General features: G+C 42.4%; 1 protein-coding gene across 1 annotated transcript in view; it reads left to right on the forward strand.

Moving 5' to 3' along the window:
- The first annotated feature begins 4232 nt into the window (after nt 1-4232).
- The window catches only part of LOC123366200, a 43244-nt gene continuing 31437 nt past the window's right edge, over nt 4233-16039 (forward strand). Inside the window, exons 1-2 of the mRNA XM_045009424.1 lie at nt 4233-4313; nt 14853-15056. Of these exons, the coding sequence (XP_044865359.1) occupies nt 4233-4313; nt 14853-15056 (285 nt within the window). The remainder of the gene's footprint in view (nt 4314-14852; nt 15057-16039) is intronic.

Consider the following 16039-nt stretch of genomic DNA (forward strand, 5'->3'; position numbering starts at 1 on the left):
CTAGCTTAAATCACAACTAGTTAGCTGCCCTGAACCTGCAGGACACTTATTTTCTTGTTAGTAATCCTTCCAAGCCATAGGAGGTTCCTCAGGTTTGTCATAGGTGGCCAGCACTACCAGTATACCATGCTGACTTTCAGCCTGTCTTTTGGTCCCTGGGTTTTTACCAAATGCCATGACTGTGGTAACATCATACCTCAGGAAAAGAGGAATTCATATCTTCCTGTATCAGGACTATTGGTTACTGAGCGGCAAGTCCAGAGAGGAAGTCCTCCGGCATGTCCATTTCACATTACTACTCAGTCATTCAGGTCTCATCCTAAACAGCAAGAAGTCAACATTGGTTCCAACTCCAAGAATCAAGTCCATTGGGGCCCTGAGAGCATTTGAGAGCTGTAGTGAGGTGCACTCACCAGCACAGCGACTCCGCTGGTTGCCCTGGGAATTAGCTTGATTCCATCTCGGAGCGACCTCTGCTGGCTGGTAGCTCACCTGCCTCAGGCCCCCATGTCCCTTCTGGACCCCAGTACCCCTTACCCTGGGGTTCTGCCCCAGCAGTACCCCCACTCTCTGGGTCTCTCCTCCCAGGGGAACCTCCAATTCTCTAAACCCACCTCGCCTCAGTGGCTGCTTCCAGTCATCATCTAGCCCCTGTTCACTGGGGCAGACTGCAGTGTAATGGCCACTCATCATTAGCAAAGGGGGGTTTGGACCTGCTGCCTTTTCCTATTCCCCGGCTGTATCTCTGCAGCCCCAGTACCTCTTCGTAGGCCTTCACTAAGGCCTGTGGCCTGGGGGTTTACCAGGCTGGAGTTCCCCAGCTCCCTTTGCCCTTCCCAGCACTGCTCTGCTTCAGGTACCTTGCTCCCAGGCAGCCAACCCTTCCCACTCCAGGGCTAGAGTGAGACTCCTCCAGTTCCTGGCCCCCAGCCTTCTTATCAGGGCCAGCTGGGCCCTGATTGAGCTGGCCACAGCTATGGCTGCTTCCCCAATCAGCCTAGATTGGCTGCTTTTAACCTCTGTTCTCCAGAAGTGGGGCAGCTGCTCCGCTACAAGGGCATTTCTGTTGACTAAGTAATTCCACCTATGTCTGGAGAGGCACTCTCAATTCTCAACCACAGTCCAAGTATCTCTGAAGTTGCTAGGACATATAGCTGCATTCACACAGCTAGACCAATATGCCAGGCTGCACCTGCATCCTCTTCAGATGTGGCTGAAGTTGGTCTATCACAGGGATCGGCAACCTTTGGCACACGTACCACCAGGGTAAGCACCCTGGCAGGCTGGGCAGGTTTGGCCGATCGCAGTTCCCACTGGCCGCGGTTTGCCGCTCAAGGCCAATGGGGTCTCCGGGAAGCAGCAGCCGGTACATCCCTTGGCCCGCGCTGCTTCACACAGCCCCCATTGTCCCAGAGCAGCGAACCGCAGCCAGTGGGAGCCGCGATCAGCTGAACATGCGGACGCGGCAGGTAAACAAACTGGCCCGCCAGGGTACTTGCTCTGGTGGGGGGAGGGATAGCTCAGTGGTTTGAGTATTGGCCTGCTAAACCCAGGGTTGTGAGTTCAATCCTTGAGGAGGCCACTTAGGGATCTGGGGCAAAAATTGGTCCTGCTAGTGAAGGCAGGGGGCTGGACTCAATGAGCTTTCAAGGTCCCTTCTAGTTCTAGGAGATTGGTATATCTCCTATTATTATTTTATTTATTATGTTGCCGATCCCTGGTCTATCATCTGAATTCTCATCCTTTTGGACAAAGTGGTCCAACTTCCTCAGCCAATCCTGGGCTGGACTGGACAGGTTGGGGAGTGCATTTGGGGTCACTGAAAGTTCAAGGCCTATGGTCTGAACAGGAAGCTTCTCTGCATATCAATATCCTGGAGCCTTCTGCCATCTACGCTGCCTATCAGGCCCTTTGAAATCATATCAGAGACTTGGCAGTGCACATCCTTATGGCGTATATTTATGTGAACAGACAGGAGAGCATGCTCCAGCATGTTGTGTTAGGAGGTGATCAGGCTCTGGCAGTTTTGCATTGGGGAAGATGGTACTCTCATGGCTGATCACTTACCTTGGATCCAGAATCACCTGGCAGATTACCTCAACATAAATTTCTCCCTGAATCACAAAAGGTTGCTAAAGCCAGTCTCCTGCAGTCCATTTTCGCAATTTGGGGCATCCCAACAATCAACCTGTTCATCACAAGAGACAACAAGCCATGTCAGCAGTTTTGCACCCGAAGGGCTCCATGAACAGTGCTTTTCACTTGAGGTGGGAAGCGGCACTCCTATATGTATTTGCTCCAATTCCAATCATCCTGCAGGTCATTCTAAAGCTGAAACTGGACCTTGTCAAGCTCATTCTCATTCCTCCAGCATGGGTGGGACAATGTTGGTTCTCCAACCTCCTCACATTATTGGTTCAGCCTCTCATATCCCTTCCTCCTCATCCTGATCTCCTGACTCTCTATCTTGGTGTGTTCAGTTCCCTGCATCTCACACCATAGTTACTGCATAGTTAGATGAGGAGGAGGAGCAATTTTGGAGGTGGTCCGGCAATAGAAGAGAGCCCTCCACCAGAGCAACCTATTTGGCCAAGTGGAAGCAGTTCTCGATATGGTCATTAGCCTAGCAAGTTCATTCATGACATCCTGGGTATGTGTGACATCTTGGAGTATGTGATACACCTTCAGTCTTCTGGTATTGCGCTTAGTTCATTGAGAGCCCACCTGGTGGCAGTTTCACCTTTCATCTGCCCATCCACGGGAAGTTGGTATTTTCAAACCCCATGGCAGTGAGGTTCTTGAAAAGAGTCACTTGTTTCCACTTCCCAGTTAAAGAAACAATTCCTTTGCGTGACCTCTATGCTGTCCTAGAGGCTCCTATAAGACCTCTGAGCCTCTGCAACTTCTTCTTTCTCCCTTCTGTGTTTAGAAAACTGCCTTCCTTGTGGCAATAACATGTGCAAAGAGGGTGGGTGAGTTGCAGGCTTTGACAGTGGAACCCCCCGTATGCAGTTTTCTAAAGACAAAGCAATTCTGCATCTACACCATGTTTTTATCCAAAGTGGTTTCCCATTTGCACTTGGTTCAAGTGCCACATTCAACCCCAAAGGAACAATGTCTTCACACATTGGATGTCTGACGATGTTTAGCTTTTTATCTAGATATGACCAAACTTTTCCACTCGTCATCTTGTTTGTTTATATGAAAACCAAATGAAGGGTCAGGGGATCTCTTCACAGATTATCTCCAGGCATATAACTTCCTGTATCATGCATACAGCATGTGAAGTAGCCCAGGCTATGTCTCCTCAAAGGATGTGAGCTCATTCCAACAGATCCCAGGCAATGTTAACGGTGTTTGAGTGACATTCCTATATTGGATGCGTGCAGGGCTGCCACTTGGTCCTCAGTTCATAGTTTTACAAACCACTATGCTGCATCAAGATTATACTCCTCCCTAGTCATCTGTCCAAGTTTCCACTTCTTGTAAACTTCCTTTCTGTGTTTAAGCTCACCGAAGATTTCTCTGTTAAGCCAAGCTGATCGCCTGTCATATTTGCTATTCTTTCTGCACATCAGGATGGTTTGTTCCTGCACCCTCAATAAAGCTTCTTTAAAATACAGTCAGCTTTCCTGGACTCCTTTCCCCCTCATATTAGCCTCCCAGGGGATCCTGCCCATTAGAGAGTCAAAGCCTGCTTTTCTGAAGTCCAGAGTCCGTATTCTGCTGCTCTCCTTTCTTCCTTTTGTCAGGATCCTGAACTCGACCATTTCATGCCCAGGTTGCCACCCACTTCTACTTCCCCAACTGATTCGCCCCTGTTTGTGAGCAGCAAGTCCAGAGGAGCACAGACCCTTGTTGGTTCCTCCAGCACTTGCACCAGGAAGTTGTCCCCAGCACTCTCCAAAACCTTCCTGGATTGTCTGTGCACTGCTGCATTGCTCTCCAAGCAGGGTAAAAGAAAATGGTCTGGAAGTTGGGTCCTGCCCAACACATCTTCGAAGATTCAGGCTCAATCGACTCCTAGGAAACAGAAGCAACCTCAGTGATTCAAGTACAGCTGCTTGGTGCTTAACCCTTCCATTTTATTCTGACCACTGAACTACAAACAGAATGAACCATCTCCTGCATTAGCTATCACCACAAACAAGAAGTCCTTTGCCAAGCATGCTGCTACCTGAGCCTGGGACCACAGTCGGGTTCTGATAAATCTCTGGTATGAGGCAAGCAAGATGTTTAACGTCAGTAAGCATACCAAAAATTACCATGTGTATCGAGAAATAGTGGATAAACTTGCAGCATTGGGGACCAGAGTAAGTGGCTCAAGAGTGGCTATTAGAAAGCCAGGGATGAGAACTGCACTTCTAGCTTTATCCATTATTTTAATAAAGATACCTAAGGTTTTACTTTGCCCTCTGTGTAAGTCTCTGTCATCCACCCCAAAACTCCCCACAAAATATTGAACTCCATAGTGTGTGTTCTGTGTAGCCCAATTCTGGAGGAAGAACCTTATCACAGTCAGATCAACTGGCCATTAAGTCAAACATTATAAACCTTAAAAAGGGTTGGGCAACATATTCTGTAAGTGGAATACTGTGGATGTACATGTTCAGTTAAGGCTCCTCTTGCCTACAACATGAGAATACAACAGCTGTTATTTTGAATCTGTCCTTCAAATACTCACCACAGTATTTGAACAGTCACGGGAAGTGTTCTCTACTAGTAAAGCAGAAGACTAGGTATCTGCACTCTCCTGTTCTGTTCCCATCTCTACCATTAACTTGTTTTGTCCCTAAGGGCAAAGCATTGAACTTCTGTGCCTCCATTCTTCCATCTCAAAAAGGGGGGTATTAATGCTTATCAGAGTTCAGTGAATCATTTTTAACTAATTATTTATTCAACCAACTTCACCTCTTGCTGCTCACAGATCCTGTGTGTGGGGGGAAATTGCTGAATTTTTGAATGAAAAATTCAAGGTCATATACAGATTTCTTCAGTGAATAAATAGTTCTTAAACTGCAGCTTGTTCAGACATTTGATTATAAATATTTGAAATGTGTTTCTGGTGTTGCTTAGTTAATTTCTATGTTATGGTTTCTAGTCCCTTATTGTGTGATGAGTAACCAACAACAGTGAAAATTTCAAACAGCATATTTTAGTGGAAAATTAATTTTCAGTGAACATTTGGGTATTTAAGCTTAAAAATTTACTTAACCTTTGTTAATGGCAAATACAGATATTTCCTATATTCTTTGAAAACACACCAAAAAGGCATGTGTGCACACTGTTGAAACAAGATTATTCTTTAAAATGTGACGGATTATTTTGGGAAATTTTTCTTTTTACAGTATTTGCCCAGCTTTAGTACTTACGGTACTTGCTTCACAGAAATAATGTGGGAGGCCTGATAGGTTAAGATCACGCCACTTTCAGAACTTTAGATGTAAGATATGTAAGCGCTGGTTATCAAAGTATTATTAATTCATTTGGCTACTAAGAACTACTCTGTGCAAAGACAGCATACATTAATGTCAATGGGAGAAAACCAAACAAAATCGGCACTGTTGTCTGGAAGTTTGAAAAGATTGAATCCCTCCTCACCATGAGCATAAAGTGAAATGTATTTGAAAATAAAGACTAAGATTTTTAGTGCCTCACCTTAACGTGTCTTGAATTGAGCACCCATAAAACCTCCTAGTATTCAGAAAGCTCTGAGCACCCATCAGATTTATAAATCAGATTTGTTAATGGTGTCAAGTTAGAGACCCAGAAAACACTTTACACTCTTGAAAAACTTGGCCAAAGATCTTAGGCTCAAGCACTTCAGTTGTAATTAACCGTGAGAGTGTCAACTGGCCACGTGAAGGGAAGCCCCTACATTGGTTTATTTTTAAAAAAATTCAGAATTCCAAAATTGATGAGAGAATCAACCTTTACTGGTAGTTTTAGAATGGTATTAAAGTATCTGTTTGTGGGTATATATATGTACTGTGATATGCCTCCCTGAATATGGCAATGTTTCAAAACAGAATTGCTTCAGACATTAGCATAGTGGTGCGGTACCAAAGTTTATCTTGCTGGTTCATATTACTTGTCACTAAAATGCAAGCATTCAGTATTTATAAACATTGTGCTAAATGTCTAGACAATTAGGGGGATTGTTACTAAATTCCATTCTTGTGATTGTTAAAATGCTACCATGTCTTACAAGATATTTAAACACTTGACATGTCTACAGCATCAGAGCAGACTGTCTAGCTTATGATAGCTTTCATCCTATATTATTCTGTCTCTTGAGTCATCTGGTCCATCCCTCTGCATAAAGGCAAGATTTATGTAACTATTTCTAAATCAATCCTGATCTGTTGCTAAGATATTCTTCACTCGGCCAATTTTTTTGTTCCATTGTCTAACCATTTTCATACATATAAAGTTTTCTTCGTATTTAACAAATTTGTCCTGCTGCAGCTTAAGCTTCGTACTGCTTGTTCTGTCTTTGACTAGGACTGCTAATCAATCTAGGTCCTTTCTGTAACATTTCTTCACGTGTTTTACAGAGAGTCTATACTAAATCTTGTATTGTGCAGTTTGGGCCAAGTTTTCTAAATCTTTCCTCAAAGTTCTTACTTTCTAAAAGCCCTTTGACTTTGAGGGCACTCGGCATCTTCATGGATTGAAGTCCGTATCATTTCATCGTTTTTCAGTTGAAGCCTCTGATCTCTTGCTAGTGTTTGTATTATTTTTTAAAAATGTGTTAGGCCTCAGTGTAGCATTCTGCATTCCGTTTAACGTGTACAATGTAGAGTGGAATAATTGCCTCTTGTTTTAGCCATAAAACAGATTATTAGATGTAACATTTGCTGTTTTTTTTCCCCAACTGCCATTGTTGATTCATTTCAGTTTCTTACTAACTGTAACCTTTATACTCTTCTCTGTGATACTGTCTAAAAAACAGACACCCGTTCTTGGGCCAAACTCTGAGAGGGACTCCATGCTTGCCCTTTGTGTTGACTCAAATGGGAGTGTCCAGTGCTCACCACCTTTCTGGATTTGGCACGATTTGTGCATTGGATCATTCTTTCTTGTGTGGACCACTTTACATTTGTCTCTTACTCATTTTCTGGATTTCAGACCATTGCCTCCAGTTTGTCAAACCTGCACTGCATTCTATTCCCATCTCTTGTCACAGTTTCAGAGTAACTGCACCTGTATCCTCACCCTGTGTGGTCCACTCTAAGTTCCAGTCAGGTTGCCAGTTTTCACTTGTCTCTGGGTAGGAACCCTTGTTCCACTCCTTCCTGACAGAGGGTTTTAAGGGTGCACAGCTCCCTGCCTTACACTGTGTTAACCCCAGCAAGCCAGTCTGCCTAAAACAGCCAGCAGCTGCACTTCATTTTCTTTCCAAGGGCTATGAGCAGCGTATTGCCAGCAGCTATAAGTTACCAAACAGCTCTTTCTAAACAAGCACCTTTATTCTTAAGGTAAGAGGATTACAGAGAAAACATATTAAAAACAAGAAGTTCCTGTACGCATGTTAACAGATTGCCACAGGTCACCCACCAGTCTTATGGGGCCTCAGTAGGCCAAAGCCTTTCCAACCCTTCTGCTGGGTCCCCTGTTGGGCAGAAGATCCTGTCTGTTTGCTGGATCACAAAGAAGACCCTGAGTCAGTTTAAACTCAGGGTATTTAACCAAAAGTCCTTTCTTTGTCTATTGGTCTCTGGAGAATCCAGTTTGAACTAGTACATGGGAGCCTGTCAGGGGCTCTCTAGAGGTGTTACAGCCTGAGTGAATTTGCCTAATCACCCCTCGCAGTTCTTAATTCTTGGAGGAGCTGTGGTCACCCTTCCGCATGGAAGTACATACAATCCCTGGCCCATAAATGATGCACAAACTTAATACAGTAATGATGTTGCAGGAAATTGCCATATCTGTCACACATGATGCATGTGTATTGGAGATTGCAACTTAAAAACTATTTTATGACTTTTATTTTTGTTATGGGCAATGCTATTGTGACAGGTTATTCTTTTATTTATTTAATTCATTTATTCATTTCAGTGTGTTTGGGATCAGCACACTTCCTGCAGTTCTTAGTGTGACTGGTTGATGTGAACCAATCCAATAACCATACCATCTTGTGCTATGATTCTTTCACATCTCACAACCTAGGTCTGATTAGGCTGCATTGCCACTTGGATAGGAGGGCACTGAGAGAACCCTATGGGCTTGAGTAATCACAGAACTCTGTTCCGGCCTTTTTTGCATTCCAGCTTCTGGTACTTTCGGTTCTGTTGCCTATGAGTAACTACTGGAAGTGTGTTCCAGCACTTTTTATTTTTTAGGATCTGATCCCTGGTTTACATATAGCTTTTGCACCGATTTAACTAAATCAGGGCAACTCTAGTCTTGAATGTGGACTCAATTAGATTGGTATAAATATCTTTAGGATAAACACCACCTTTATGCTGTATAACTGCATCCACAATAGGAGATTTTCAGTTCATCTATTCGTTTACTTTAAAAGGTGCAATAACGGAGTCAATAAGCTCTAAGGTACTGGTAGAATTGGTGTGACTGTCGCCTTAATCAGAACTGAAGGTTGTTCTGATGCTGGGAGCTGAGCCATGGGATAGAGAGCAGTACACTGTTGGCGTTTGCCAACCTGGATGTCCTGATCATCTGTGGTGATTAGTGATCCTGTGGCCATTTTTAGCAGGGGTGTGTGTGTGTGTGTAACTGTAGGAGCATTAACTCTGTGAGCCTAACCAAAATTCCAGTTTGAGTGATTACATTCTGCCCACCTCCCAGAAACTTCAGTATCTGTTGGAAATACTATCTTCCTGTTCCCGAGAATATTGGTGGATTTAGTAATGTTGGTGTGTGTGCTGTTCAGACTAAGTGATTTGTACACTTGTAAAAAATATCTGTTTGATTGTAAAGCACTTTGAAATCTTTCTCTCATTAAAAGAGCTACAGTATATAAATGTACAATCCTTTTTGGTTCGTAGAATGCTACATGCACTGTATACATAAAAGGGCAAGGGAGTCTACTCTAGGAAAACACCGTGCAAAATTAAAACCAGTACCATATTTTCACAATTTTTAAATATTTTAAAATATAAATAAACTTATTTTAAAAATAGGAAACAAGCAGGTTGGAATGTGAAATTTGGGTTTTATGAGATAAGTTATGGATAACAATGTGCTTCATTCCGCATGTACTACGCATCTGAAAATTCTGCCATGTTAACATTCCTTCTGCAAGTCAAAATACAATGTAATCAGCCTACTGCTATGAAGATTTTCTCTTTTAATCTTAAAATGTAAATGAGTCGATCAGCCATTCATTTCTTTTGAGTAATCGATTAGGATTTTTTGTTGGTTTGCACAGATGATTTATAGCGATATGTAGAACTTGCAAATCTTTTTGCCTGTGGAAAACTCATTCCTATAGAGGATTTATTAGAGAGGTTTTTTTTTTAATATCTGCATTTTATTTGTGCCTTGTGAGGATAGCTTGTCCTCTTAACACACAAGGGTTTGACAAAAAATACTGTTCCATATGGATTGCTAAGGTTAAGATTTTGACAATTATTTTTAGTAAAAGTCAAGGACAGGTCATGGGCAATAAATAAAAATTCACAAAAGCCAGTGATCTGTCTGTGACTTTTACTAAAACTGGAGTGGCGGGGGCTGATGGAGGATGACTGAAGCCCATGCGGGGAGAGATGAAAGCCACGGGGGAGGACAGCACCCGCTACCCACAGTGCTCAGAACTCCGGGGCTGCTAGCTGGGAGTGCCAGGTCCCACCCCCCAATGCCCACGGCAGCTCGGTGCTCTGGGACCCCACCCCCCACCGCCCGCAGCGACAGAGGCAAAAAAATATCATGGAAATCTCTGGAAGTCACGGAATCTGACTATCCTTAGGTATTGCATCTGAAGACAGCACAGGGTAGGAGGCAGAGATGAAAAGCCTCTGCAGGGGAAAGGAGGATCACCAACCTGTTTCTTGTTCATTAAGTAGAACAGCAGTTTTGTAAGTCAATGTGGTGTGCACATGCTGATGGAGGGCATGCCATGGAAACTGTATTTATGTGCATCATAATGAAATAAACTATGATGGATATGAGAAGAATGTTTGTTTCAATAATTTATTTTAAATTTCCTGAACGGAACTATATTCCGTAAGCAAAATATCTTTGCTATTTTTTTAAAAAGATTTCATTGGCCATGTTTTTCTTTGTGGCTTGGTAGATGTGCTCTTTGCTAAGCATTCTGGTTATATATAGTGGAGGAACATTGCACACTCCTAATAGAATGGTGAGCTCTTCTTGTCTGGAATTACCTGTGTATCTCTACCTCATCGATCCTAAATGTGAGTAGATAGATAACTGCTTAAGGTGGAATTAAATTATTTATGCATATTTTGCATATGCAGAAGATCTCCAGTAATGAAAAAGCTTATGGATGTGAAAAAGATCCTGGATTGCTAATGTGCTCTTGCCCCCAATTCCCTTATTTATCAGCTATTTAAGGCCTGAGCATAAAGTCCAACCTAAAAAACTGATGCTGTGAAACTTATTCTACCAAAGAAGAAAATACCAATAGGGAATGCAGACTACGCTGCAGTTGCATCCTCCAGGCTTATCTTCCCTTCCAAGTTAAAGATTGAAATTTAAACTGTACGGAGGACAAACCTACTCACTCTCCATGTGTGTGTGACAGGAGCACCACCAGCAGTGAGGGATACTATGAAATGAAGCTCTCTTTTTGTAACTGACTGAGACCTATCCACATTCAGTCATAATATTCTCCGTTTACATCTTTCAACTTGCACTCATTTGGGAAAGTGAACTTTTTCTGGTCCTACTGGAAAAGTGTTTGTAACATTGTGTGTGTGTTTAAGGAGCTGTCGTTCAGCTTTTAAATGGGGTCAGAGACACTACACCTGTGTTTATTTTTACTATCAACACTGTCTGCTTGCTTTCTAAGGGTCTCAGATGCAAAGCAGACAGAGGTCCAGTCCCTATGTCCTAACACCCTAACTGTTGGGGAAGTTCAAATCTGTAATTAAACTGTGGCTGAGTCCCATCTCTAATGTTTTTAAAAATAATCTCTCTCTAATCTCCTGTACTAGTGGTACCCTACCTGCAGCTCTAGAATCTCATGATGGCTCTGTCATGTAATCATTTGTCTAATCAGAGTTCTGATCTTCCTACCCAATCTCAAAAAGAATGAGCAGAGTGGTGATCACAGGAGCACTCTCCATGCTGTCTGGCATCCAAGGAGAGTGATAGATAAATGCAACAGAGAGTCCTTTCTGCTACCTGCCAACCTGTCAGGAATGGGAGCCACTAATGCAAACATGATTGTTTGTGGCTCTTTCAAACTCCATTCATTGGTGAACTGGCTCGACAGCTCTGCAAAGCAGAATGCTCTGACCTTACATAATTTAGAATATCCAGAAATCCTCGCTCTTTTACTAGTAAAGGGTCGGGGTGGGGGAGTTTCTAAGCATAAAATTATTTTGAGTGCACCCTTTAACAGCTAATTTCTTTTTAGAGGCAAAGTGACCATACTGGAGTATAGTAATGGAAAATGTATGTGTAAGTTTTATTGTACTATGATCTATTAGAAAAGTCTGTGAGTGAGTTCTGTAACTTTGTCATACACCTTGCACTGAACAACTGTTGTTGCATGGTACCTAGTCTCTTCTACTATAATAAGAAACAACAAGCAGACAAAATCCCAAGAGGACTACAAACATATTGCATGATCTTCCAGCATGGTAATCCTTGTCTTCCTATGTTCCCTCCCTAGGCCTTTTATTGTCATCAGTTGCTTTATTATGTATAATACAGATTGTAATATCTGTTGTGCTGACACCAGTAATTTGTGTATGTGCAAAGCCTCATGTACTAATGATGCTGAATTAAAAAACAAAAAAGCAATATGAAGAGAACCATTTGTTAAACCAACATCCAGTTAAACAGCGTGAGTGCAACCATGTGTTGATGGACTGTTCTTGAGGTAGCCTTTCCTGAAGCTTCCCTTGTCTAGAACTGTCCGCCATCTCTTTGCCTCATTGGCATGTATATATGTGTGAGCATCTTCAAGTTGGCAGGACCTGACAAAATTCCTATGAGGATACTTTCAGAGCTTGTGGAGGATGGGAGAGATCCCAGAGGCCTGGAAAAAGGCAAATATATTACTTATCTATAACAGGGGAATAAGGACAACACAGGGAATTACAGATCAGTCAGCTTAATTTCAGTACCCAGAAAGATAATGACGCAAATAATCAAACAATCAGTTTGTAGATAACAAGATGATAAGTAACAGTCAACATGGATTTGTCAAGAATAAATCACGTCAAACCAACCTAATATCCTTTTTTGACAGGTTAACAAGCTTTGTGGATGGGGGAAGAAATAGATGTGCTATATCTCGACTTTAGTAAGGCTTTTGATACTGTCTCTCATGATCTTCTCATAAGCAAATTAGGAAAATATAGCCTAGAGGAACCTAGTGAATGGTGGATACTCAACTGGTTGAAAAACCGTACACAAAGAGCAGTTATCAATGGTTCACAGTCAAGCTTGAAGGCCATGTCAAGTGGGGTTCTGCATTTATCTGTCCTGGGTCCAGTTTTATTGAGTATCTTCATAAATGATTTAGATAATGGCATAGAGAGTATACTTATAAAGTTTGTGGACAATACCAAGCTGGGAGGGGTTGCAAGCACTTTGGAAGATGTGATTAGAATTCCAGTTCTGGGCACCACTCTTTGGGAAAGATGTGGACAAATTGGAGAAGGTTCAAAGGAGAGCAACAAAAATGATTAAAAGTCTAGAAAACATGACCTATGAGGAAAAATTGAAAAAAATTGTGTGTGTGGTTTTTTTTTTCAGCCTGGAGAAGAGAAGACGGGGTGGGAAGGTGGGAGAGGAGATGGGGGCATAAGTTTTCAAGTATGTAAAAGGTTGTTATAAAGAGGACAGTGATAAATTGTTCTCCTTAACCACTGAGGACAAGACAAAAAGTAACAGGAGATTTAGGTTAGCCATTCGAAAAAATTTCCTAACTGTAAGGGTAGTTAAGTTCTGGAACAACTTACCTAGGGAGGTTGTGGAATCTCTGTCACTGGAGATATTTGAGAACAGGTTAGACATACAGCTGTCAAGGATGGTCTAGATAATACTTAGTTCTGTCTCAGTGCAGGGGACTGGTCTAGATGACCTATCAAGGTCCTTTCCAACCCTACATTTCTATGATTCTATGTGAGGCATCTACCCTGTGTGCCTCAGTTTCTCCATCTGTAAAATGGGAATAATACCTACCAATTATAGAAATGTTGTTAGCCTTTAAAATGCTTTTGAGATCCTAAGATGGAAGCTGTTGTAGAAGTGCAATGTAAAAGAACTGATGCTTTCCAAACACCAACCTCCCAAGCTGCTGCCTCATTTCCAGGGCCAATACTGTAACTTTAAGGAGTTTGTTCAAAGAGAACATATGCACATTTTATGATGTGTGACCACTACCACTCATCTTTACATGCAGCTTTTCTAGGTCCACACATTGTGTAACTGCAAAGCTCTCTGAAATGTGTACGTTTGCATGGGGAAATAGATGACTATTTTTGTATAGCTTTAAAGAGAGGCCCCGATGTTGTGAAAACTGGACTAAATTACCACAAAGTAAATTATAATAGCATGCTATGTGGCTCTCAAAGTTCCCCCTTTCCTTTGCTCCTTGGTTTTTTCACAGTGCTTTAGATATCTGAACGTTAAAAAAAAATACTAATGTAACGTCGTCTTATCTTTTGTTGGCAATGCTTTTAAAATAAAACACTTTATTCCCAAGGCAGTGAAAGCGAACACTTAAATATCGCTGGGATTCTAAGTCAAGAGATGGGGAGAAACAGCAGGTGAAGCTCTAGCTGCTTTGTCATACCATTTGTTTTAACAGAGCAGTATAGAAGCCACTACATGGTGCTATCACAGACAATATTGCAAATTGTGTTTATCTGTGGCCTGGTCTACACTAGCCAGAGGGGATCGATCTAAGTTACACAACTTCAGCTATGTGAATAACGTAGCTGAAGTCGACATACTTAAATCTACTTACCGTGGAGTCTTCACTGCGGTAAGTCAACGGCTGATGCTCTCCCGTCGAATCCGCCTGCATCTCTCGCCCTGGTGAAGTACTGGAGATGATGGGAGAGTGCTCAGCAGTCGATTTATCATATCTAGACTAGATGCGATAAATCGACCCCTGCTGGATTGATTGCTGCTCATCGATCCAGCGGGTAATGTAGACAAGCCCTGGGTGCATGAGCAGTGAGCTCCTCCTTTAAGATGCTGAATGTGGTCTTGATTCAATTCCAGCTGATTTCAACAGACTTCAGATCATGCCACATGCCACCATTAAAGCCTGTTTACTCCTTAAGGGTACATCTACGCTGCAATTGAAGGTATGAGTTGTAGCTCAGGTATGTGTGTTCGTGCTAGCTCTAATCTAGCTAGCACAGATAAAAACAGCGTGTAGATGGGCGTAATCTTTTAGTGTATTAGTGAGATTAAAAGTAGTGTGTTAGCTAGATTAAAGCTAATGCAAATCATACCTTCAGTTGCAGCTTAGGCAAACCTTAAGTGTCTCTGTTGGATTAAATTCACTTTCCTAGGTGCAGTGCTCACCTCCATGTAAGCCAACAAAGAATTATGTGATGTTGAAACACTCGACCATACTTGCCAGGCCATCTCCTTGCTAGGTAGCTATTGACTGTTACACAGTCACATTTTTTAAATCTATTCATTGCCTTTTGTCTTGTTTTATTCTTCTTCACCAGGACTCTAAGTGGCTTCCCAAGTCTCCTAAGCTCTACAGTGGCCATAACTGGAGCTCGCAGAGCTCTCGCTGGTCCTCATTAAAGGGAAGAGAAAGTTTTCATGATGGCAATGTGTATAAATTCAGCTCCGGCAATGACAAATGGAAGGAAGGGAGAGTCAGTCCTGAGCAAGAAGCAGAGGAACTGGAGGATCCTGATGAGGATGTGAGTAGCTTCCTTTACAATCTCAAAGAGACAATCTAGTAGATTAAAAATATATTCAACCCATTCAATTTTTGATTCAATGAATATCTGATACTCCTGGTTAGAAAGGAGCTATAACTTCCTGAACTGGCCTGGTTGCTGTTCTAATCCATAGTTTCAATGTTCCTGTTTGTGTTTTGTGGCGGAGGAGATGGAATCACCTTCAGTCCTTTATTTATTTTGATTGAAATACATTTAAGCAGATGCCTCTCCCAGATTTTAGGAGACTTAACAGTTGTCTAAAACAAAACCACTTGGGGCAGAGCCCCAAACCCACACTTAATAAATAAATAAAACTGTCCAGCAATGGAAAATAGAAATATCCTCTCTTTCCCTAGAAATCCCTAACCTTCCATGTCGACATCCCTCCCCCAGCTCTAGTGAAGTGGGCTATTCAGCATACCTTGATGATCAGTGGGTTCAGACTATTGGGGAATAAGGAGGGGAATGGAGAGTGAATTCCAGAGACACAGGGCCTCATGTTAATTAATTATATCTATACAAATGCTAGTGTGGAGAAGTTATAGAAGTCTGAATGTTTTGAATTAAGTAAATGCAAGTTATTTGGATAACACTGGCTTCAGTACAGTCCTTACAGAGATCAGTATATAAAGCCTTGATCAGTGCTGTCTAAAAGCTAGGTTGGGACTTGGTGTACTCACTTATGTAAGAGCTCCCCTTATGTCCCACATGGTGCCCAAGCTACTCCTACCCCTGCAGCATGTAGACAGAGTCTTGGTTCTTCCTCCCCTTAAATCACTGACCAGCAGAGCTGAGCTAGCCTGAGGTGGTTGTAAATTGCTTGTGGTACAAGCCAGCAGCAAATTTATACCCCTTGGATCACGGGGGGAGGAAGTAGTGAGGAAATTGTTTCTCAGAGCCAGAGTCCGTGACCTGTTCTGCCCCAAGCTGGTGCCACTACTCAGTACCCCATGCATAGGATT

The sequence above is a fragment of the Mauremys mutica genome, chromosome 3 (assembly GCF_020497125.1).
Source record: "Mauremys mutica isolate MM-2020 ecotype Southern chromosome 3, ASM2049712v1, whole genome shotgun sequence".
In the NCBI taxonomy this organism is placed as follows: domain Eukaryota; kingdom Metazoa; phylum Chordata; order Testudines; family Geoemydidae; genus Mauremys; species Mauremys mutica.